The sequence below is a fragment of the Hypomesus nipponensis genome, chromosome 6 (genome assembly GCF_054491055.1).
Source record: "Hypomesus nipponensis isolate SF chromosome 6, ASM5449105v1, whole genome shotgun sequence".
NCBI classification, from domain to species: Eukaryota; Metazoa; Chordata; class Actinopteri; order Osmeriformes; family Osmeridae; genus Hypomesus; species Hypomesus nipponensis.
In genome coordinates, this window is record NC_140366.1 from 12,702,332 (window position 1) to 12,725,415 (window position 23,084).

At 48.5% G+C, this 23,084-nt stretch overlaps 2 protein-coding genes and 1 long non-coding RNA gene across 3 annotated transcripts in view; 2 read left to right on the top strand and 1 right to left on the bottom strand.

Moving 5' to 3' along the window:
* Positions 1-38: 38 nt before the first annotated feature.
* On the bottom strand, positions 39-12,608 carry ak9 (adenylate kinase 9). Its single transcript, XM_084700758.1, has 37 exons — positions 12,421-12,608; positions 11,938-12,072; positions 11,777-11,840; positions 11,621-11,673; positions 11,439-11,535; positions 11,206-11,318; positions 10,857-11,036; positions 10,584-10,703; positions 10,134-10,208; positions 9,931-10,032; positions 9,659-9,798; positions 9,192-9,514; positions 8,904-8,948; positions 8,558-8,691; positions 8,290-8,434; positions 8,087-8,192; positions 7,857-7,942; positions 7,659-7,724; positions 7,205-7,399; positions 6,964-7,091; positions 6,616-6,834; positions 5,902-6,207; positions 5,538-5,656; positions 5,118-5,337; positions 4,744-4,809; positions 4,308-4,523; positions 3,931-4,149; positions 3,553-3,766; positions 3,205-3,406; positions 2,822-2,968; positions 2,409-2,626; positions 2,011-2,207; positions 1,643-1,812; positions 1,366-1,464; positions 1,027-1,129; positions 629-743; positions 39-455 (listed from the first exon to the last, which is right to left on the bottom strand). The coding sequence occupies exons 2-37, from the start codon at positions 12,028-12,030 to the stop codon at positions 244-246; spliced, it is 5,307 nt and encodes a 1,768-aa protein (XP_084556884.1). The 5' UTR covers positions 12,031-12,072; positions 12,421-12,608; the 3' UTR covers positions 39-243.
* Positions 7,591-8,458, top strand: LOC146287144 (uncharacterized). The gene is made up of 2 exons (XR_014758540.1): positions 7,591-8,212; positions 8,306-8,458. It is a non-coding gene; the product is annotated as an uncharacterized LOC146287144 (long non-coding RNA).
* Positions 12,609-13,095: 487 nt separating the features above from the next.
* Positions 13,096-23,084, top strand: part of fig4a (FIG4 phosphoinositide 5-phosphatase a) — a 34,733-nt gene continuing 24,744 nt past the window's right edge. The window contains exons 1-10 of the mRNA XM_084700526.1: positions 13,096-13,250; positions 13,484-13,579; positions 14,560-14,658; positions 15,161-15,284; positions 17,679-17,835; positions 18,328-18,378; positions 19,074-19,225; positions 19,406-19,534; positions 21,917-22,017; positions 22,503-22,665. Of these exons, the coding sequence (XP_084556652.1) occupies positions 13,517-13,579; positions 14,560-14,658; positions 15,161-15,284; positions 17,679-17,835; positions 18,328-18,378; positions 19,074-19,225; positions 19,406-19,534; positions 21,917-22,017; positions 22,503-22,665 (1,039 nt within the window). The 5' untranslated portion in view covers positions 13,096-13,250; positions 13,484-13,516. The remainder of the gene's footprint in view (positions 13,251-13,483; positions 13,580-14,559; positions 14,659-15,160; positions 15,285-17,678; positions 17,836-18,327; positions 18,379-19,073; positions 19,226-19,405; positions 19,535-21,916; positions 22,018-22,502; positions 22,666-23,084) is intronic.

Consider the following 23,084-nt stretch of genomic DNA (forward strand, 5'->3'; position numbering starts at 1 on the left):
GGGTAGGGTTACATTTTGATAACAAAACACAAAATAAAATATGTCCACAAAAAATAAATGATAGGTATGTTTAATAAGTGCTTACAAAACTCTCACAACGTTCTCCAGAAAAACATCCTCAATGTGACAAGGCACTTTTTTCACAGCAATTTAAAAAGAAATATAGCTTCATTTATTGAGACCACATGACAATGAGAGTAGGCTAGTTATGGACAGTTTGACTGCTGCATGAGCCTAGGAATACTATAGCACACCGGCAGCAGTCCCAGGTGAATCACCAAATGCCAAAAACCTGTGCAGCTTGAACTCAAAGTCAATGGGCTGCTCCCTGGGGGCCTTGTACTCCCTGGTCATTGTAGACCCCAGGTAAGAGATCAGTTCACAATTCTCCTCAAACGATGCTAGCTTCTTCTTGTACTTTTTACGGACATAGTCTGAGTTGTTGGGGTTGAAGGCTGAGGAGCAGAAGAAGAGTGGTGAAAAAAGAGCAATGATGTCTGGAGAATCATGTGACTAAGTCAGACACAGGTTGTAGTGATAATGATGACATGTGACCTCAGAACACTGTGTGACATAAGGCTGGCACAGTGTGTTTAATGTCCCAGAGGTATCTGTGTGCTCGTCATACCTTTCAAATAGAAGGCCAGATAGAGGAGAGACGACCGCTTCACACTGAGGAATGGGAACTTGGGTTTGAGACACCCAACAGCAGTCAGGCCTTTGATGATTGCTCTAGCAACACCCTGATACAGAGAATATCTTCCATAAAACACTTCCATTCGGGTTCAGATCACAATAATAGCCTCACACAGTATTGAACAAAAATCTCTGTAAACAGTGATTAAATCTGATCAATATAATATGTTGTAAAGGGCCCAATTGAATATATTTTCAAGGAGACCCAGACTGGGTAACACCCAGAATTCCTGGCCACACCTTAGGTTGAATAATACATGTATATCCTATATTTAACCTAGGCGACTCACCTGCAGCCAGGTGTGGGAGGTGTGTGCGAGCCAGTCTCACCTGTTCTAGGTATCCCAGCATGGGGAGGGAGGTGAGATGCACAGGCTCACTCATGGGGGGCAGCTTATCAGGCAGCCTTTGGTCCCAGTAAGTATCAGGCATTCTGAAAGGGGCAGGATTGCAAGGGTTGGTCATTGGTGTGACAAATGGGCTTGCATAAAGCCCTAATTTAACCACAAAGTCTTGATCCACCCAACTTTATGTTTGAATATTTCATAGCAACTCTTGATCCACCAAACCTCTGCACATGTTTGAAAATATTTCATAGCAGCAGATTATTTCATACATCAGGTCAGAGTCTGACACTGTAATAGTGGGTTGGGCTCCATGACCTCTGACCTTAGAAACTTTACTTGTTTCTCCTCAGTCTCAAAGATGTAGATCCGTTCCTGGTATTCCACAGCATGTTCCACGCTTCCACGGACCAGCGCCTCATACCTGTACAGAGTTCAGACTCAGACCAGTATCCCAGTGGGTTGGTAGGCCAGAGTTTCCCATAAATAGATTTATTTGTGGTGCCACCCCAAAAAATGTACCACCACACATGTATAGATTTGTTTTACTGTTTAAACATGGCAAAAAAAAAACATTTCAGTTGAAGCGGTGGAAAGCTTACCTCTGTCTCCCATCCAGGAAGGAGACGGGGCAGTATCCCTTCATCTCCACCTGCTGGGGGAACCTGCCCTTCACCTGGGAGGGTGTCAGCTTCCTGGGCAGCATGCGGGGAGGGGGCAGAGGGTGAGGGCAGCCCGGGATCACAAACTGCTCTGGCATGGCCAGGAAGAGCTGTGGTGAAGAAGACAGCAGGACAGGAAGACGATAGGAGGAAGAGAATGAGTGTACACGTGTGTAAAGTCATCATGTAGGCTGTGTTGACAGGCTGTGCTTTGTACACTGTTTTGCGTGCGGCTTCTCAGATGTGAAATTCGGCATTCCCCAACACACAGCTTACTACAGGACTGTTTTATCATGTGTGGGACCCACGTTTAAGTGCTCTTGTGAGCACATCTTGTAATAGTGTCCTCTGAATTCAGCAGCCAGCTCAAGGGATGCTATGTCGGAGCAGTCCACCAGATGGCGATGAAGGGCCAGGCTGACGGGGCAGTACTGGCTGAACTCCCCAAGACGAGACAGAAGCTCTTTGGGGGTGATGCACAGCCTGTCGATGCTGGCAGCCTGACCTGTAGGGGAACAGGGAGGCAGAGAGAGAGAGAGAGAGAGAGAGAGAGAGAGAGAGAGAGAGAGAGAGAGAGAGAGAAAGAGAGAGAGATGACAAATATTTAGAGAGGTATATAAGGGAGGAAGATAGTGCAGACCATATTGAATCAAGTCATTTGAGAACATTCATAAAAGCGTTCCAGTTGTGATGCTGCGTTTCCTACCGAGTTGTATCTTCTCCAGGTAGGTGTGGATGTGTGTCATGCTGATGCGGGTCTCCTCCAGGACTCTGTTCCACACCCACCACTTGCTGTTGTTCCCGTCCAGCACCAACCAGTTCTGGTAGTGCTGCTGGTAGTACTGCCTCACCGCCTCCACCTCCCGTTTGAAGCTCGAGTTGCGGATGGTCAGGATCTGGGGGCTGCCGTGCGTCAAGTGGGGCCTGACACCACACAGAGGAATCATCACGTTAACCAGGGACATCATGCAACTTTGCATCTGCAGCCCCATGGTCTGTCTGAGGGAATCTGTGGCCAGTTCTCGGTTTTCATAGTACAGTTCAATAACAAAGTACTAGTACCAGAATTGTGAAGTACAATACAGTACTAGTATTGATCTATTTCTAACCCCATCTGACCTGGTGGGTTTCATCTTGTCCCCCAGGGCTCTCTTGAGAACCTCCACCGTGTCGATCTGCAGCTCCACCACCCTCATGGGGATGATGCTGTGAGCCTCCATCAGGTCAGCCTGCCTGCGAGTCACAGGGAAGCCGTCCAGCACATACCTGGAGTGGGGTAGCCAGGGAAGGAGAGGGGGGAGGGCATCTTTATGGTTCATACTTTCCAAGAAATGCCTGCATCCATGCATTTAGAAATGTCAGTAGACAATCCTACAACAACACAACTTAGAATAACACCATCCTATCTAGATTGAATGTGTCTGCCTACTGGCATGCCTGCATAACCACTCGTCTGTCTGCCTGTCTGTCTGTCTGTCTGTCTGGCCTCCCTGGCGTCTCACCCTCGGGTGCTGCACACCAGGCTCATGAGCGCCACCTCCAGGCACTGGATGGCCAGTTCGTCTGGCACAGTGAGGCCTTGCGAGAGGTAGCCACGCATGTCGGCGGCCAGTTCCGTCTTGCCCTGGCTGTTCAGCACCATACGCATCACGTCCCCGATCGACAGGCGCGCCAGCCCGTACTCACTGGCAAACATCCTCGCCACTGAGGAGAGACAGCAAAGGCACGAGGCTCAGATTCACACTGGGTTTGTAGAGGTTGTTTTTGTATACACATTAAAGGACAATTTTGCACTTATTCCTCATATTCCATGATATTGTTTCTACAAAAAAAACGGAAAATACAGATACCTGTGGTTTTTCCAGACTTGGGGGGCCCTACTATGGCCAGTTTGACGGGCAGGGAGGAGTTGGGCTTGGGCTGCTTCAGGTATTTGATGGGGTTGACCATGAAGGTGTTGCGAGTCTCCTTGGAGGCGAAGAAGTAGATGAACTGGTGCAGGAGGACAGCGTAGGTGGTGTTAATGGGGCCCTGCATGGGCTGGATCAGGTCTCCCTCGGTGAACTGTGGGAGGACAGGAAGAGAACCTGCTGTCTGCTATCAGCTGCCACACAACACCACACACTGGGAGCAGCACAGAACCAAAGTTTAGACTTGAAATGGGGGCTAGCTACGCAGACAGACAGGGATACAAGTTGGCCACACAGACAGACAGACAGAGAACTGACCCTGACTGGGTCCCAGCAGCCATAAGCGCTGGGGTACTTGTAGGAGAAATGGATGAGCTTGCGGGCCAGGGAGTAGCTGAGGGGCTGGCACTTCAGGAACAGGGCTTCTCTGTTTGACAGCAGAGGCTGGACCTTCTGGAGCAGCTGGTAGCGTACAATCCTGGGCTTACGGCCGGCGCTGATAGTCTGTCTTGGAATCTGGTTCTCCATCAGCAGGTCCTGGAGAACACAGGCAGACAGGTTAACGTTTGTATCAGTGTGTTTATACAAGTGTGTGTATATTGGAGAGAGTTTATTTGTTTGTCTGTGTGTGTGTGAGTGTATTTGTACGAGTGTGTGTGTGTGTGTGGTAGTGTGTGTACAGTGCGTCTCTGTACCATAATCCGGTTCAGGTTGTTGTCGTCTGACTCGAAGCGTTCTCCTATCTCCACCTCCAGCCTCTCCGCGGCCGCCTCCTCCGTCTCCTCGTCATCCCCATCCTCGTCCTCCTCCGGGGGGAACTCCTCCAGCAGCATGGCCTCCGTCTCATCCTCCATGTCTTCCCCCTCCTCCTCGAAATCCTCTGTGTCCTCGTCCTCATCCTCGTCCTTGATCTGAGGAGGCGGGCACAGGGTGCAGTCAGATCAGGGGTGCGGTCTGTGATACGCAGGTATACCCACCAGGATTTCCCGTTTTGCCCACGGAAACATGCAGTGATAATGAGGTGTGGGACGGCACGGCGAGAAGGGGGGCTTTGATAAACGGACTTGCTTCACACACTGCTGAGTAATACAGACTATGGTGTCATGTGATCAAGGCTGGGGAGAGGGGCACCTTCATGGAGGGCTGTTTGGAGTGTTCCGCTAAAAGCTCTGCTCTTCTTTTGGTGATGGCATCCTCCTGCAGAGAGAGAGAGAGAGAGAGAGGGAGAGAGAGGGAGAGAGAGAGAAAGAGAGGGAGAGAGAGAGAGAGAGAGAGAGAGAGAGAGAGAGAGAGAGAGAGAGAGAAAGAAAGAAAGACAAAAAAGAATAACAGTAGAAAAAGGTGTATGACAACAATGGGACTGTTGAGTGAAAGAGAGCGGTGAGGACAACGAGGCAGCAGAATCAACGTCACTTAGTACCCATTCCTCAACCTCTCTCGCCCCCTCCCCCTCTCTCTCTCTCTTTCATCCTGTCCCGTCCCGCAGGTGAAGTCGTCTTCCTCACCCGTATTTTGCGCCGAAGCTCTTTGACGAGTCTGAGCTGCTCCCTGCGCCGCCCGCGGCGTTCTCTCCACCGGGCGAGGCGGGGAGGGAGCAGGCGCCGGGCCACGTCCGCTGCCTCCACAGCCATGACCACGGCCACGTCGGGGAACAGCTGCCGCTCCCCCATGAACTGGAACTCGTCGCTGTTGTGGGGGAAGCCCTCCAGGATGAACCCAGTAGACCTGGGGACGGGGTGGAGGGAGGGAGTGAGGGAGGCAGGGATGGAGGACAGGAGGGAAGGAGGGAGGGGAGGAGAGGGATTAAGTGAGAGAGGAAGGTGGAGAATGCTTTAGCGAGGATTCATATCTATCCTTGTGTGTGTGTGTGTGTTGCACAGGTCCAGTGTGTAGGTGTCATCTACTTCTCCAGGGGGCAGACGTACTTGTAAGGCTCCTGGTCCCAGAACTGTGGCAAAACCATCTCCAGGATCTCCGCTGGCAGAGGGTCTCCATCAAACAGATAAGACTTGATGGCCTCCTCTTCATCTGTCAGCACCACCTCCTGACAGCAACACACAACAAACACACAAAGATCTATTTATCTATTATCCACAAAGCTTCCAGGAGGAGGATGGTGGTAGGGGAGTTAGGTTGTTTGGGGGTTAGAATATGCAAACACGTACACTTTTATGACACCATTATTTGAATAGAGCTGAATTTCCTGGTTAAAGAATTCAACATTAACCAGTCTACATATTCTTCTGAAGCACATTCTGTTGAGAAGATATGAAATGTGTCATCACACGCCTCTCCAGCAGGTTCCTCGTGGGGGTTGCCCCTCCTGTCAGAGGTGTCTGTGTCCTCCTCGTCCTCAGAGGGGGGCGCCCGGCCCTCGGCCTGCTCCAGGAGGCCCGCCAGCTCCTCGGGGGGCTCCTCGGGGGGCTCCACCTCGTCAGAGTAGGGCACGCGGGTCTGCGTCTTGGCCAGGATCATCTCTTGGAGACGTTCCCGGAACTGGATGTAGAAGATGCCCAGCTTCTCTGCCAGCCACTTGCCATGGGTGGTCTTCCCTGACCCCCTGGTTCCTAGCAGGAAGATCCTCAGAGCGGGAGGCTGGGGAAGGGGAGAGTGGACAATGGACTTGCCTGTGAAGTAACTACGGTGATGGTTTGGAAACACAAATATACAAATTGTGGCGATGCTTGAGTGAGAGAGAGAGAGAGAGAGAGAGAGAGAGAGAGAGACAGAGAGAGAGAGAGAGAGAGAGAGAGAGGGGGGGGGGGAGGGGGGAGAGAGAGGGGGGAGAGAGAGAGAGAGAGAGGTGGGAGGTGGTCAGAGAGGCATCTCATTATCCTTGTCACTGCCTCATCTCCTCACTGCTATTGCAACAACCGCCTATATTTCTCTTTTCTCTAGATCTGTCTTAGATTGTTTTCATCATCCTCTACACCTTCCCGGTAATCCCTTAACCCCCCTTCTCCCTCCCTGCCTTCCGCCCCCTCTCTGCACCCCCACCAGTACCTGGAGGAGGTGAGTGCGGGCCACGTATTCCTCTGGGCGGTTGAGGAAGCGGTCTCGGGTCTCAGGGCTGGTGAAGTAGAAGATCTTCTCCCGGTACCTGGCAGCATTCTCATCTGGACAGGGCACCAGCACGCCCCTCTCCTTCAACGCCACGGGGCAGAAGTTCCGGGTGTCCCCCATCACTCTCTTAGACGCGGCATCTTCCTGGGACAGGCCATCCTGGGGCGAGAAGAGAGGGGAGGAGCAGGGACAGGAAGAAGAAGAGTGATGGCATCAACGTGAAACTGGAATCTGTATGGAACTGACTAGTTTAAAAGCATGTTGTTCTATTGTGAGAGGCTGACTAACTTCAGTCTCCTGGTCCTGTTCCTCCTCAACTTTCTCCATCTTCTCCAGGTCAGCCAGGGCCTGGATGACCTCCTCCTCCTCGTCCAGGTCCACCCCAGACAGCTCCCAGCCCACGTACCTGAAAGGCTCTGGGGAACACACACAGACACTATGCTGAAAAATGCATCTCTCACCCTCCATCAGCTCATCACTTCCTCAACAACACACACACGCACACACACACACACATCCCTACACTCACTCTCCATCTGGAGGACCATCTCATTGAGCAGCTCCTCTGGGCTCTTGCCAGCGATCTCCAGTACAGAGTAAACCCCTGTGATAGACGTTTCCATGCCCTCCCAGTCCATCACAAACAGCTTCAGCTGCTGCTTGAGGCCATCCATCTCTGGGCCATCAGGGTAGCCGCTCTCCAACACGGCAGGTAGACTCACCACTAGGGGGGGAGAGAGAATTGGGGGGGAGGGGGTGAGAGAGAGGGAAGTGAGAAGCCAACAATGTTGAGAGGTGGGGAGCAGAAAAGAGGCAGGGAGGAGGAAGAGATGGGAGGGAAGAGAGAGGTGTGGGAAAGAGTGGGGTGGTGATGGTGGGGCAGACTAATGTCTAGTAAGGGGTGAGGCAGATAGAGACTCAGAGTTGAATGTTGGAGGTTGAGACTGAGGGGGATGGAGATATGCGTGCCAATGTGTCTTCACCTTCCTCTTTGATGCTGACAGTGTGAGGGCCTGTCTCTGTGTGATCAGAATTTGGTTTGGCTGCACCTTATAAAAAGACACAACATCCTCATTCAGCTGGAGTAAAACACACTGAGAAGACAAACTAGGTTCTCACACTTCAAGCAAATCCTGAGAGAGAACCTGAGCCAAAAACAAGCAGTTTGATTCAAGTGTTACCCTCAACTTCCTCTTCCACCACAGCAAGCTTAGCCTGGGCATCCACAGCTATAGGCTCCACCCCTGCCTCAATCTGCTGTCTGCGTCTGAACACCACAGAACACACAGGAGGAGACTGAAACTGGCTCTATATTAGAGCCATAGAGTCTATATATTTATAGATATTGGCTCAGCAGAGCGAAATGGTGCCTTGCAGTGCCTTATCTAGCTACCATTTTGGTTCTACTCACAAAGCATCACTGGCTCTCTCATTCTCCTCCCGTTGGAGCCTAAGAATGACAGCCTGGTGCACCTCCTCCTTGTTCCGCTCGTACAGCCTCGTCAGAACTGTCTTACCTGGAACAAAACCACTCTGGGTAAGCTCTCACATAAACCAAGCAGCACTTTCTCTGAAGTTTACACAAATCGTTTCTCCTGACGGCTTTGCGCTCACCGTCGTTGTCCTTCAGGCAGAAAAGAATGTCGGGCATGATCCCTGCGTGGACTTCCTGAATGGTGGCCAACTGAGCCCTGTTCCTGGGAAAGTTGTCCAGCACCCAGCCTCTTTTGATCTCTGAACTGGCATCTGCTGCTTCAATCTGGAATAAACATCAACAAAATTCTATCAAGTATTTATTTTTTCTCTCAAACTAATTTGGTGTTCCCAAGGCGTTCTAAGAGTTCCGACAGGTTATCGAGGGAAAACTTCAAATCTGAAGTACCTGTCTAATGCGCTTCTCTAGAACCTCAGCATACAGGTCTAGAGATGGTGGGGCTGTACTTTGTTCCACTCCTCTTAGTGTCTCCTCCACAATGGCCTTCACCTCCGGATGGTTAGCTGTCACCAGTAGCATTTCTGTATCCAGGCAACAGCACACTCATGGTGAATAACGGTAAACTAAAGGATTCGATGACACCACCTCGACAACAGTTTGTATTGAGTGTTTGTGAAGCAAACTCTCCGAATCTATGGAGTGGTTGGTCATCTCTGTTTGATGGCATAAGAGATCAAATGGCATTAGAGAATGACTAGTCGGATTTGAGGTGGAGAGACTGACTGATCCTCACCTGAATCCTCAGACGCCGTCTCACTGATGACGGGACTCTCTTCCACTGAGAGGGAAAACAGGGATGTTCACCACTTCTTTACATCTTCTCCTCTACCTTCCACCATCAAGATGGCGTCATTCTCATTATGGTCATTCTCATCATTGTTAATATCATACATCATCGCTACAGCCGCCACCATCATCATCTTTGTAATCATGATCGTCATGTTCACCAGCGTCATCATCCTCACCCTCCCTATGATCATCATCCTCATCACCACCACCATCATCCTCAGTACCAACTCACTCTGTCCATTGGTAGCATTCATCTCCATTTTGGCTCTGATCTTCTCTATGGCCTGCTGGGTTACATCTTGTCTGACCTTCTCCAGCATTTCCTGTCTGAGCTTGGTCACAACAGGCTCTGTCAGGGCCTCCAGGTCCAACAGCTCTGCTCCATAGTGCTGGGCCAGCAGGGCGCACAGTGTGCTCTTCCCTGAGCACGGAGGGCCGATCACAGACACCTTGCAGGGCGGCCTGGGCATGGGCGGCAGGAGGTACTGCCGGGGGTTGGTCATGAACTTGTCCAATGCCTCCTTGGAAGCCATGATGTAGATTTTATCCAGGAAGCTTCCAGTGGGGGGAGATAGTTCGGTTGGGGGTTAGAATGTGCAAAGACATTTTATGACACTGTTATATACACACACGGATGTGAGCGCACACACACACACACATTGTAAATGCTTATTTTGAATGCACACATACTCCACTCACCCCACAGAGAACTCTGGCTTGCCCTTGATGATATTGCCCTCCTTCAGTGCCACAGGGCAGGCTCTGCACCAGCGGCTCCTCCTCCACCTGAACCCAGGGGCCACTGTCTTGCAGGAGGCCAGGGTCCGCAACAACTCCTCCTGAGGGAGGAAGTCACAAGCCAGCGGTCAGGGTTCACAAGTGAAGGTCCAAGTCCGAGTTGAGCACAGCCTTTTCAGGACTTGACAACGTCCTATGACCTCGGGCCGACATGTTTCAGAGGTGTGTCTGACCGTGTCAATCTCATCGGGCAGCTCCTCCTCCTCCAGCTGGAGCAGGCGAATGGGAACAGCCGCCGACCTCACCGCCATGGACTCCAGACGGGACAGCACAGACTAGGCCAGAGCCCCACAGAACAGCTGATGAAACTTTGGCTGACAGCAATAAGACTTCCACTATGAAAGCTTCCCTTCCTTGTTGCACCAAATAGTCTCACCATAAAGAGCTCTTCTGTGGTTTTATTTCCATCCAGCTCAAACAGGTAGAGGGGGTTATGGTCTGCCATGAAGTCCTGCCAACAGACAGACAGCAGAGTAGACATTGTGATAACTCTGTGATGACAGTTACCCTTTGTGGTGTCATTATTACATTTAGTCATTTAGCAGACGCTCTTTTCCAGAGTGACTGACAGTAAGTACAGGGACATTCCCCCGAGGCAAGTAGGGTGAAGTGCCTTGCCCAAGGACACAATGTCATTTTGCACGGCCGGGAATCGAACCAGCAGCCTCCAGAATTACTGGCACAATTCCCTAACTGCTCAGCCTCCCTATTATGAATGTCTTTGGTCAGGAACCTAGAAGATGGTGATGCGCCGATCAAGTGAATAATATGCGTTGAAGTGAATCAAGCAGATAATAGTGTGTGTGTGTGGTCCTACTGATCTGACCTCCAAGGGTCTAAGCATGGTGTCCTTGTACAGCAGGATTCTTTGGTGAGCGTTTTTTGGAAAGTATTCTGGTGTCCGCACCAACTGGATGATCATTTCCTTCTGAAGTTCCCGCTCCACCTTGCCAAAGGAACAAATAAAAACATACAAAACCACATTAGGGTGAATATTTGCAGCACTTCAGGTCAATGGCATGGGTTGGATTTACAAACTCAAAGAACTGCATATACATTTGAATATGAAAGAGCCACAATCATCTTCAACTCCTCTCACCTCCTCCTCTACCTCCTCCAACGGCTCCTCTTCCTCCTCCCCCTCCTCCTCCTCAGCATCACTCCTCTTCTTGGTGGTTTCCTTCTTGACCAGGTCCCACTGCTCTCTCAGGAACACCCGGCCTGTCTCTGGGTGCTGCCGCTGACCAGTCTGCCGGCGGGTCAAGTCCCTGTCTGGACACTGGGGGGCGGGGGGGGGGGGGGCAGACGCACAGCAGACCAGTGAGCTTTACCTTACCGCCACATACAGTAAGCACGAATATATGTTGAATACAGTAGTGTGACTTATTACTCCATTTCCTTCATCTTTTCTAGATGCGGGGACAGAAGGAAACAGGAAGTGAGGTAACCTTGATGTTGATGATGAAATCAGGGGTCAGCTTCAGGTTCTTTATCAGCTCAATCTGATCCTGGATCTTCAGGTACTCCTCTGATAAGGAGGGCAGACAGCTCAGCACGTAGCCTGAGAAGCAACAGAGCCACGTTACGGCCACTGCACACTTGACCTACAGCATCTCAGGACTTGTTTACACTTGTCAATGTGTGTGTATGTGTGCAGTGGGGTAGGGTGAGCTGACATTACCGTAGTGCTCGACCTCTTGCGATTTGAGTCTGTCAAGAATTAACTGAAACATCATATCCTCTGGAATACTCTTCCCCTCGTTCAGAATATTCATGAGCTGAAACATGAGCCGTCATCAGGAAACATCAGGGACTGCAAATCTGTAGAGAATCTGCCTTGGCCTGAACAGACATACTGCTCACCTCTATGCCTTTCTCTGTACGATCCTCGATGTGTAAATTCAGTAGTTCTGTGTCTGAAATGGTATACACATATTTTTTGAAGAGATGTGTGTCTCAAGAATACGATCAGTGTTGAAGGGAAAATAGTATGAAAAAAAAAGTGAATTAAGTATTTACCATCAACCAAAATACACTTCCAGGACTGAGACAATTTTCTGGCAAGAGTAGATTTGCCAACCCCCTTGGAACAAGATTTCAAAAATAGATTTGTTAAGTGGGTGTTTCTGAAACGACTTGATTCAGTTTAACTAATCGTAACTGTAAACTATGTATCTCACCGGCTTCCCAATAATGATGAAGCAAGTAGGTTTAGCAAGGAGAAGTGCTCTCTCAGCTTCATCCTCTATCAAGTTGTCCACATAACCATCCATGATGGTTTTAGGCAGGTCAGTAGACGACGTTCACCTTAGCTCCTATAGTATAGGTGTAGAGCTAACTTACTGTAGCTCCAATTAATATCGATTAATACATTTTATCAGTACCCCAATACAATTGATTTAACGATAAGTTTATGATACAAAACAAAAGCAAGTGGCTAACTACATAATTAAGTAGATGGCTCGCTGAACTAAAGCGATAGACTGGATACTAGTACTAGCGTTAGCAAACTGCGCAGATTAGCGTGCTGTGTCAGACAGTGTCTGGGACTTTGCTCATACAGTACAGTATCCATCTAGCCTAGTAGCTGAGTACAGAGTACCAGAACTGTACAGTACTGTACACACCTACTGTAGCACTAGTTTTCATTGAAGATCACTCACCACCAATTAATTTGTACCACACAAATGTCGCTGTTTTAAATATCAGCTAGATTAACTAGCTAATTAGATTTGCTTTCATAATTTGCTGTCTATTATGTGTTATTTCTTCAAGTTACAGTAGCTAGCTATCCCTCTCTGAAAACTGTGTTTAGTGTGGTAACTATAGTAACCGGATTCAATGTGTTGGTTCATTAAGCAAGTGGAAAGAACAACATCACAGAGAAACGTAAAACAAAACTAATAGCAAGCGCTCTTTTACGTGTCTATGGGTTTATTTCATTACATAAAATGTAATAGGCCTTCACATACGCGCAATTTACATGTAATTGACATTGTCTTCGCTTCATCGGGCATTAAACCTTGTTGACTGTGCGGGCACCCGTACCAGCTGAATTCCAACTGGTGCGTCTCAATTGACTCTAGACATCAGCAACAACCAATGTCACGTGTTAAAGCGGGGCTCAACCAAGGATCTAAATGTTGAAGATATTTCTTAAAACTGTCGGATTCAAAATAGTTTTGCATTAGCTTTGAACTTACGACTCCATCGTGGAGTGGTCCCATGTGCTACGCACTTTGAAAACGGGTGCATATAAAATCACAGGGTGCAACGCAGCATTACACAGGTTTCCAAAACAAGCAAACCTAATGACAGTCACCTGATCGTAACAAATGTATGAGAGCAAAATACAGTGTGTGCAAACTATTCTGGAACAGATGAGGGTTTAAGATGCTATGACTTAATGTATTGATAGTCCACCATTTTCGTGTTAAAAGTTTTTTTTTGTGGATATTTGTATTGTGTGCCTCGCTTAATTGGACGTCATTTGGTAAGCAAAAAGATTGTGGCTGTCCTTACAGGGCAGTATGGATGCTAGTGATGCTAGTACTGTGTTCGGTGCCTACTTTCGTATTTACTATTCGAGTAACGTTGCTAAATATCATGTTGATGGTATTTTTTCATATCCCTTTGTTCCAGTTCTAAATGTTCTAGTCTTCGCACTACGAAGTCTACATAGCTGCTTTCCCACCGTGTGCACCAAATCAGTCTGTTTTGTCGTAGGCTTCCAAGAACATCGACTTCAACCCATCTATCATGCCTTTAACGGCGGCGGTCATCAGCGGAGTGCAGAAGCTGGTACTGTACGAGACCAGGGCTGTAAGTCCCATTTTCTTATATAAACTGCTAGTTCCTTTCCACGAATAGAGTTTACTCCTCAGCAAAAGCAGTTTACACTCGTCTAAATTTACCAGGGTCAAATGGCCCTCTTTCTTTCCTTAACCACCAGACTAATAATAGTTACTATTATTGTTAACATCTAGTGTTTATGCCTGCTATGACTCCTTTAAGGAATGCATACAGCCTAAGCCACTAGATGGCAGCAAGGTAGAACAATAACTGCCAGATTTGTGCAGCGTACTTCCTGCTATCAAGAATTCGGTCATTATGAGATGACCAAGATATTACCTCTGTTTTAAAGAAAGTCGTAGATACAGTTTCTACGTGCTGGCTCATGCAATATCATATGTTTGATCTAAAGAAGCAATCAAAAGTAGCCAGTTTAACTACACGGCCATTTTAGTCAAGTTGTTTTTCTTTGTACGTGACTTTTTTGTAACTATAAAAAGTATAGTTTTTATGTATTTTCTTGTCATTGACTTAAAGTGGCTGTACCATGTCAGCTCCAGCTGGTTGATGATTAAGAAATGTTCAGAAAGTAGATCAAGACTTTATGCAATGAGGATGCGTGTAGAACAGGATGACACAGGCCTTTGTCTGGACGTTCCACAGACTCAATCTCACACCAAAAAGAGAGAAATTATGTTCTGTAGATATACTCCTTACAAGCCAATTAGTACAGGGTCTCTATTATGCTGAGGTGTGTGTTAGATGTTCCCTTTCAAAAAGCCTAGATGTGTAGTGTCAGAAGAAACTATTTTCTGTACGTATATAACACTGTCTTCAACCATTAGTCTTTGTTTGCACAGTGTTCGTTCTGGTCATTGATTATCTAGTTTGAAACTTTCATCTCACTGTCCCTACTCATCCATGATTAACTCATCCATCCAAACAGCTGTCCCTGTTTGCATCTCTGTCTCACATTTGTCTACTGTTCATATCTTACCGGCTTACTTCAGAGATACTTTCTTGTGGGGAGCAATCACGCCCAGACCAAACATCGTGTTCTCAAAATTGACCGCACGGAACCTCGGGACCTTGTGATTATCGATGACAAGGTGAGATGCCACAGCAACCCAAAAACCAGCCACCAACCCCCATCCACACGTGAACTACCCCAGTACTGTTGTATAACACAGCAGAGAATCCCTTGAGGTAAATTGTGCAATCACTCACCCTGGCCTAAGAGCCCTGCTGGGGACAGCTGAGATGATGGAAGCAGTTAGACTGCAGCTCTCCTCACTGTGACCATTACTGCTCCGAAACAAACCTATCGTCCTCCGCTTTACATTTTATTCTTGAAGGGGGGGGGGGGGGGGTCACCCCGCCATCCTCCCCCCTCCCCCACTGTACATGTTTTACAAGCTTTTCTGGGTAATGGTTAGCCTTACTTGGGTGCTACCTTGACACCTGAGCCCCATTGTTGTGAAGTCTTAGTATTCCTATTTGTAAAGTTTTAGGTGGTATGGAGGATGTAGAGTTGTAACATGCTATAAGGGTAGCTGTCATATATCTTGCTACATGATGCTAACAACTAATCGCCCTCTCTCTCTGGTCTAGCATGTGTACAGTCAACAGGAGGTCAGGGAGTTGCTAGGGCGACTGGATCTTGGCAACCGCCCCAAGATGGGTCAGAAGGGCTCATCTGGCCTCTCCAGAGCTGTGTCTGCCTACGGCATCGTAGGTAAGAAAGAAAGAAAGCCCCCACTTTCCTCACCCCCTTTCTTTCAGGTTGCCGTGGGAACCTTGACCAGCCAGTCAGGGGATGTTTGTGGTATGTGTTCTGGAGTTCTGGAACCTACTTCCAAAGCTGCTTCCTGTGTCTAAATGTAGCTAATTATTGGTTTCTCATGTCAGACTGAGGCAAAGGCTCTCGGATGGAGTTTGAAGGTCCCAATACACAGTAGGGCTTCTTGTCATGAAAGCAGCTAATGTGTTTTCTGGGACTAGCATATGGAACTCAGTCTGAACTCATGTTCGGGCTACGTAGAGTAGAACTAACTGCAAGGAGCGAGCTTCTCTGTTTTTTCCCCTAGTGACAGCAGATCTCCAGCCTGCCTAATTAAGCGCTGAGTGTTAGTTTATCCTGGCCTATCCTTGGGTTGCCATAGGACCCGTCTTCAAGGGGACCAGAATGACAATGTCATTGTTACTTCTCTCACAGTCCTCTTGGATGGAAAAGCCAAATCAATGTTGTCACAGTCGTTCCGCCTTCACCTAATAACTTTTGCGTAATCCACCGCCTGTCCAATTTGGATTTTTTTGCTTGACAGTTGACAGTTGGCCTCCATTTTATCCAATAATAAAACATGACCCTACCATAGGAACTGATGGCAGCCCATTTGAATTATTACAGTAAGGAGGATGAGTTTGAGTCTCTTTTCTATTAGAATCTTATTTGTCTGTCAGCGTCAGACTAGTTTGGTCCCTCTGTCTAAATGGAGTTGTACTCTTCTGGTGATGAGGACAGCAGGGGTGATCCTGTCTCGTTAAAGATGTCAGAGTTATCAAGGTCACGGTGTACAAGCAATATGCATAGAGAGAGAGAAAGAACATGCGTAGAAGAGGGAAAGGAGGGTAGGGGGTTACTATTCATGTCACCCGTTATGACGACTGTGTGGCTTTCAACTTGGACATGGCCTCATCTGTTGGCCATGACTTGTGTTTATGGTTCTAAATGCAGGTTAACTGGTGTGTCTGATAAGAGGATTCACAGAGCCAGGACACACACAAGCACACTGAAATGCCATAATGATAATTATGTTTTTGTTCTAGGTACCGCGTACATATTACCCTAACCAGCTGCAGGTAGTTAAAGCATGTGGTGCAGGCAGATTATTAGAGGTGTTGGTCACAGCGACACAGACTGTCTCTGACTTCTCTGTCTCCCTCAATCTTTAAATTGGACCCATGTCACAGTGTTATTTTCTCCACGTCACCACCAATTCACCAGTTGCAGTGTAAGAGACCTTTCCAGACAGATCTTTGATGTGGGGACAAAAGACGAGGCTTAGAAGTCAGGTAATATAAGGTTACTCAGTTGGCCTGTACTCTCGGGTCCTTTCATCCTTTCATTGATAATCACGGTCAATCAGCTGAGTGAATTTAGGTCACAAGCTTTTCCACAGCCATATGAGTCAAGCTAGATCTTCCACAGTCCTGCTGTAAACGTCTAATAGAGCCCCTTTAATGTGACATGATGATAGAAGGCAATCTAGGTCATCTCCGCCCTCCCAGTCCAAGACCAGTACAATGTATGCACAGTGCCTTTACTGCTAGGCTGACCAAACACACACGCATGTATAACATATGGCTTCCATTACCCAGCCACGTGTGTGCTACAGGTGTGCTAGGACTAGGCTTTGACAAAAGCTTAGTGAGAATGCCAGAGCGGTGTTTATGACAGAGGGGATATAATGTCCTGCTTTAGACTGTCAGTGGAGCCAAACCAGTATCAGTGGATGATATAATACTATGTTCTGATTTTGCCAAGAAGATACAAATAACAAAGTGTCTCTGAAGCTCAATGTATCTCAACCTATTTCCAGACAAGGGTATTTCACCAGGGAAGCAGATGAGATGATGCGTCTAGGAACCATGGTGTGTGTTGCAACCACAGTCTACATTAGCAGCACAGGCCTCTGCAGCCTGTTGTTGTGTCTGTTATGTAAAAGGTCCAAGGCTTTGATCAGGAGCATTCATGCTAATTCTGGCCCCCTCGACACAAGTTCTCTTGGAAAACAGCGGTAGCTTTGAGTGTGAAAAGCGAATGTTATAAAACACATAAACTGCATGTCATTATTTTGTCTCTTTCATTACTACTGAGATTTTCAATGGAGTATTCATTAGAAGTTGAGGTTTTGATTATGTCATGAGGCCATGGCATGGAGACACGCGCACACACACACACACACACACACACAATCAAATGTGAAAACTCTTTAGCTTTGCTCATACAAATCTAGTTCAGAAAACTGAGGAGGTGTTGAGTGAAAGCAGTGGACAGGAAAGTGTGTACGTGTCATTGGGTATAGAAGAGAGGTCCGGGGATTCATGGTGTGTTGCTGTGTCCCTGCAGGCTTTGTCCGCTTCCTGGAAGGCTATTACATAGTCCTGATCACCAAACGGAGGAAGATGGCTGACATAGGCGGCCACTCTATCTATAAGATCGAGGATACAAGCATGATCCACATCCCCAACGACTCTGTCAGGGTTACCCACCCTGACGAGGCCAGGTGGGAGAGACACCTGTCTGTACTCAGCTCTCTCTCGCTCTCTCTCGCTCTCTCTCGCTCTCTCTCGCTCTCTCTCGCTCTCTCTCGCTCTCTCTCGCTCTCTCTCGCTCTCTCTCGCTCTCTCTCGCTCTCTCTCGCTCTCTCTCGCTCTCTCTCGCTCTTTATATCTACAGCATCCCTCTCCCCTTCTTTGACTTTCCTTGAGTTGTTCACCTTTTCAGTCTCTCCTTTACCCCCTGCTTTTTTCCATTCACACACAGCTATGTGCTGTCGGTATATGATGTCAAGGATGCACACACGCACACATCTGTTCTCTAATTCTCACCTGTTGCATAAGACGTCTTGGTAACACTGACCTAGTAACCCAGTGAGACAGCCAGGAACAATGACATTAAACTCATTAACACAGCTTTTCCCGATCTGAAGAGGTTTTCATGATGACGTTGAAGCTAATAGCATCTGTGCTTTCTTCCTTCCATTGCTATCTTGCAGATATGTAAGGATCTTCCAAAATGTGGACCTTTCTAGCAACTTCTACTTTAGGTGAGTTGGGGGGGTGGGTTCCATGGCCATGACGGTCATGCTCTATAATGCCGATGACTTGTGTTCAGGAACTGAATGTGGTCATTCTTTTTTTGAACAGAAGCTTCTACACCCCTCCTTTCTCTTCCATCCATCCATGCTTCTGTCCGTGCTCACTGAACATATTAATCTAACTGTTTTTTTATTTGATCATATTATACAAGTTTGTGCTTTGAACACTTCGATAATAGGTTTTCTACCAGCCAACACTTGCGCTGGTCTTATCTAGCAGACAGAAGATTCTCTCTCCAAGCCCTCAGCAGCATCACCACAGAGGTGTGATGGCCACACCCCAGGTGGGGCGGCCCCATATGAACTAGATTTATCAACTAATTTCAGGGGGGAATTGTGGGTTTCGGATGTTTGGTAACCCTGAACTGAAAGTCCCTGATCTTATGTAATCACGACTTGCCAGATGCTTGCCACGTCCAATAATAGTTCACTTACTGCTTTCATGTGTCCTTCGTTTCCCGTGACCCTGTCCTCCTAGCAACAGGTGATGAGCCACAAAATGGCCAATTGATTTGACATTTTTAGCTTTTCAACGACAAAATCACTGATCCCTCCATCCATCCGTCTATCAGCCTAATCATTCAGCCCAAACGCTCTCATCATTACTGTCTTGTGTGTGTTTGTGTGTGTGTCTGACCCTGTAGCTATAGCTACGACCTTAGCCACTCGCTGCAATACAACCTGACGCTGCTGAAGAGCCCATGTGACCCAGGGGCGGAGCCAGAGGAGGAAGTGCACACACAGAGCCGCCAGGACAGCTTTGACATATTTGAGGACGAGGGCCTGCCCACGCAAGGTTAGGCACACAATCTCTTTCATTCATTTTTCTTCCTTTCTTTATCCTTTCAACCTCCCACCCCTTGATCCAGGGTTCTGCACCCCCTCGTCGCCCCACTTTCTCTGTGCTGAAACCCCTTCCTAAACTTGTCGGTTGAACCTTATCCTCCATGTTGTGTGTTTGCTACTCCTCTGTCAGTGGTCCACGGGATTCAGAACGAGCCCTACGCCAAATACGTGTGGAACGCCAAGCTCCTGGAGTGTGTCAAGGACGTGGTGCATCACGACTGGCTCATGTACATCATTCACGGCTTCTGTGGCCAGTCCAGTATCCTTTTCTCTTCACGGAAGAGAGGCCCCAGACTAAACAACAGTTTCAAGCACGTGTGTGTGTGTGTGTGTGTGGGGGTCGGCCTACAGTTTTTAAAGGGAAAAAAACAAACAAACCCGTCGCCTTCTCAGTTTGCATGTGAGGAAATAATCTTCAAAGCACTGATATTGTCAGACAGCCTATCTGAACCAACCTCTATGCAACACGTTCAGTGCTACAACCACCGAAGGCTCTGCTAACCAATGAGGTTTATATCCACTGGTTGTGGAACGACAATAAAAAGATGGCAAGTAAGAAATGGTTATCGGCTATGTAAACAGTGCTTACAGGTTTACACAGTGTGGCCATCTGCTAGGAGGAGGAGGAGGAGAGAGATGAAACTGGTTGCATATTTAATCACGAGCCGTGTTTATGTTTTAGATGAGAAAGATACAGGTGGGATGATGGTTGTTTTTGTGTGTGTGTAGTTCTTTTTGTGAGTGTGGCTCCTTACGAGAGTGCTTATTTCTCTCTCTCTGTGTGTTTAATATTTTGGGGATTGATCAAGGATCCGTCTGTTGTTTCCAGTTCGGGAGAACCTTCACAGATCTTTTTCTTGTGATTCTAGGTTTGTACTCTGGATAGGTTGGGTGCTGCTGTACTGGTGGCGTGTAACAACAGAGATACTCTATTTGACTGATAGAGAACGTTCTGTCTCTCTTATGCATCAGCGTTTGTCAGCTTTGATAAAAGCATTTCTTATTTGAACCGTTTACATGGACCGCTAAGGCCGATGAGTTGTGCTGTCTATTCCCTTTGTCATTGACCCTTTGTCAAGTCCCATGGCTGTCAGATGTCACACCCATCCCTTTCAGCATTACTAGACAGAAAACAGTGGGATCTCCTTCACTGTTGTTCATTGGAGGTCTCAGTGGGACAAGGAGATGGAGATATACAGATACACTCACTCACTCACACGTGCACCCGTAGACATACGTACACACACACATTGCACGTGCTACATGTACATGCAGACACCTACACACACACTCACACACAAACTCGCATACACACACACACTACTTGTTGTCTGCCCACATTGTGTCTCCTTCAGGGGGAGGCTCAGAGAAGGGGGGCTGTATGGGGAGAAGGGGGGCTCAGAGAAGGGGGGCTGTATGGGGAGAAGGGGGGCTCAGAGAAGGGGGGCTGTATGGGGAGAAGGGGGGCTGTATGGGGAGAAGGGGGGCTCAGAGAAGGGGGGCTGTATGGGGAGAAGGGGGGCTCAGAGAAGGGGGTCTGTATGGGGAGAAGGGGGGCTCAGAGAAGGGGGGCTGTATGGGGAGAAGGGGGGCTCAGAGAAGGGGGGCTGTATGGGGAGAAGGGGGGCTCAGAGAAGGGGGGCTGTATGGGGAGAAGGGGGGCTCAGAGAAGGGGGGCTGTATGGGGAGAAGGGGGGCTCAGAGAAGGGGGGCTGTATGGGGAGAAGGGGGGCTGTATGGGGAGAAGGGGGGCTCAGAGAAGGGGGGCTGTATGGGGAGAAGGGGGGCTCAGAGAAGGGGGTCTGTATGGGGAGAAGGGGGGCTCAGAGAAGGGGGCTGTATGGGGAGAAGGGGGGCTCAGAGAAGGGGGGCTGTATGGGGAGAAGGGGGGCTCAGAGAAGGGGGGCTGTATGGGGAGAAGGGGGGCTCAGAGAAGGGGGGCTGTATGGGGAGAAGGGGGGCTGTATGGGGAGAAGGGGGGCTCAGAGAAGGGGGGCTGTATGGGGAGAAGGGGGGCTCAGAGAAGGGGGGCTGTATGGGGAGAAGGGGGGCTGTATGGGGAGAAGGGGGGCTCAGAGAAGGGGGGCTGTATGGGGAGAAGGGGGGCTCAGAGAAGGGGGGCTGTATGGGGGTTCATCAGATTTTAAGTCCTTGCTCCTGTCTCCAGGGTTTCTTCTGAGACAGAAAGGTGCCTCAGGCAGTGAGAAGAAGAGAAAGACAGAGCAGACAATACAAGGTAGAGAAGGTTGATCGTTTATTGAAAGTTAAAGAGAAACTAGAAAAGTAAAAGAAAAGTTGGAAGGAGTGGGTCAGGCAATGAGAGGAGAGGAAAGGTAAAGTAGAGAAGGAATTGTCAGTAAAGGTGCCAAGGGTGGTGAGAGAGAGAGAGGGTGGGATGAGAGAATGATGATTAAGAAAATTCTAGGAATTGGAAGAAGAGTGAACTGTGACCACGGGCACTGTGAATGTAAGTGTGTTTTTATGTGCTTGTAAGCGTACGTGTGTGTGTGTGTGTGTGTACTGGCATGGTGTTTGAATGTTGCGTTGGTTTGTATGTTGTGTGTGTGATTGTGTGTGTGCATCTGTTGTGTTCTGTGTGTGTACAGTGTATTGTGTGTCCCTCCTTAACCCTGGGCCACAGAGCTTCTGATATATGGAAGGCCGGTCCATGTGACGCTCATCGCCAGGCGCTCAAGCAAGTTTGCCGGAACTCGCTTCCTCAAAAGAGGAGCCAACTGCCAGGTATTCATTGCCGTTGCCATGGAAACATGGCCCACTTGTCCCCCGGTGCCTCATAATAGCTGCAGCAGGGGGGGTCAGATTTGGAGGGGGGGAAGGGCAGAGCAGGAGGAATTGGTTGGGTGAGTTGTCACTAGTGTGATTAGGGGGGTGGGCGAAGACTGAGTGAGGGTAATATGATGGTAATATAGTATGAGAGAGAAAGACAGAGAGAGAGAGGTGGGTTTGTCTTTACCTCGGTGACACTGTCTCTGGCTTACATGCATGCTTTTTGGGAAAGATTATTAATCTGTGCTCTGATCCTACTGCACGTGGCATCCCATCTATATGTAACACACATGCTGGTCGATAACTTCATGTATTGAAAGCCAGCAGAAATTTGGTTGTGTGTATTGAAAAAATGATTTCATTTTGAAGACAAAAAATCCAAATAAAATGGGACAAAAGATTGAAATGCATCCTCCTTGTCTGACACCTCACCCGTGTAGGGCGACGTGGCCAATGAGGTTGAAACAGAGCAGATCATCCATGACGCCTCGGTGATGTCGTTCAGAGCGGGAAGCTACTCGTCATATGTCCAGGTCCGGGGCTCCGTTCCCCTGTACTGGTCCCAAGACATCTCCACCATGATGCCCAAGCCCCCTATACGCTGTGAGTCTACACCCCTACACCCCCATGTTCTGGAAGTACACCCCACAACTCATTTTAGCAGTGAGTTGGATGATGCAGGCCTCTGGTCTCTCATCCTTTTTACTAGGTATTTCTGAGGCATCAAAAGACCCTGTGAAGAAAAGAAGTAGTGATGAGGCAAGGGACTGAGGGAGGAAGGAAGCAAGGGAGGAAGGGACTGAGTGAGGTAGAGACTGAGGGAGGTAGGGAACTTAAGGTAACAGCTTGAATAAGGGCATCATAGATGAAAGACGAGCTTCACTCTTAAACCAAGGAACATGGAATCAAGTGAGTCTCCCTCCCTCCCTCCCTCCCTCCCTCCCTCCCTCCCTCCCTCCCTCCCTCCCTCCCTCCCTCCCTCCCTCCCTCCCTCCCTCCCTCCCTCCCTCCCTCCCTCCCTC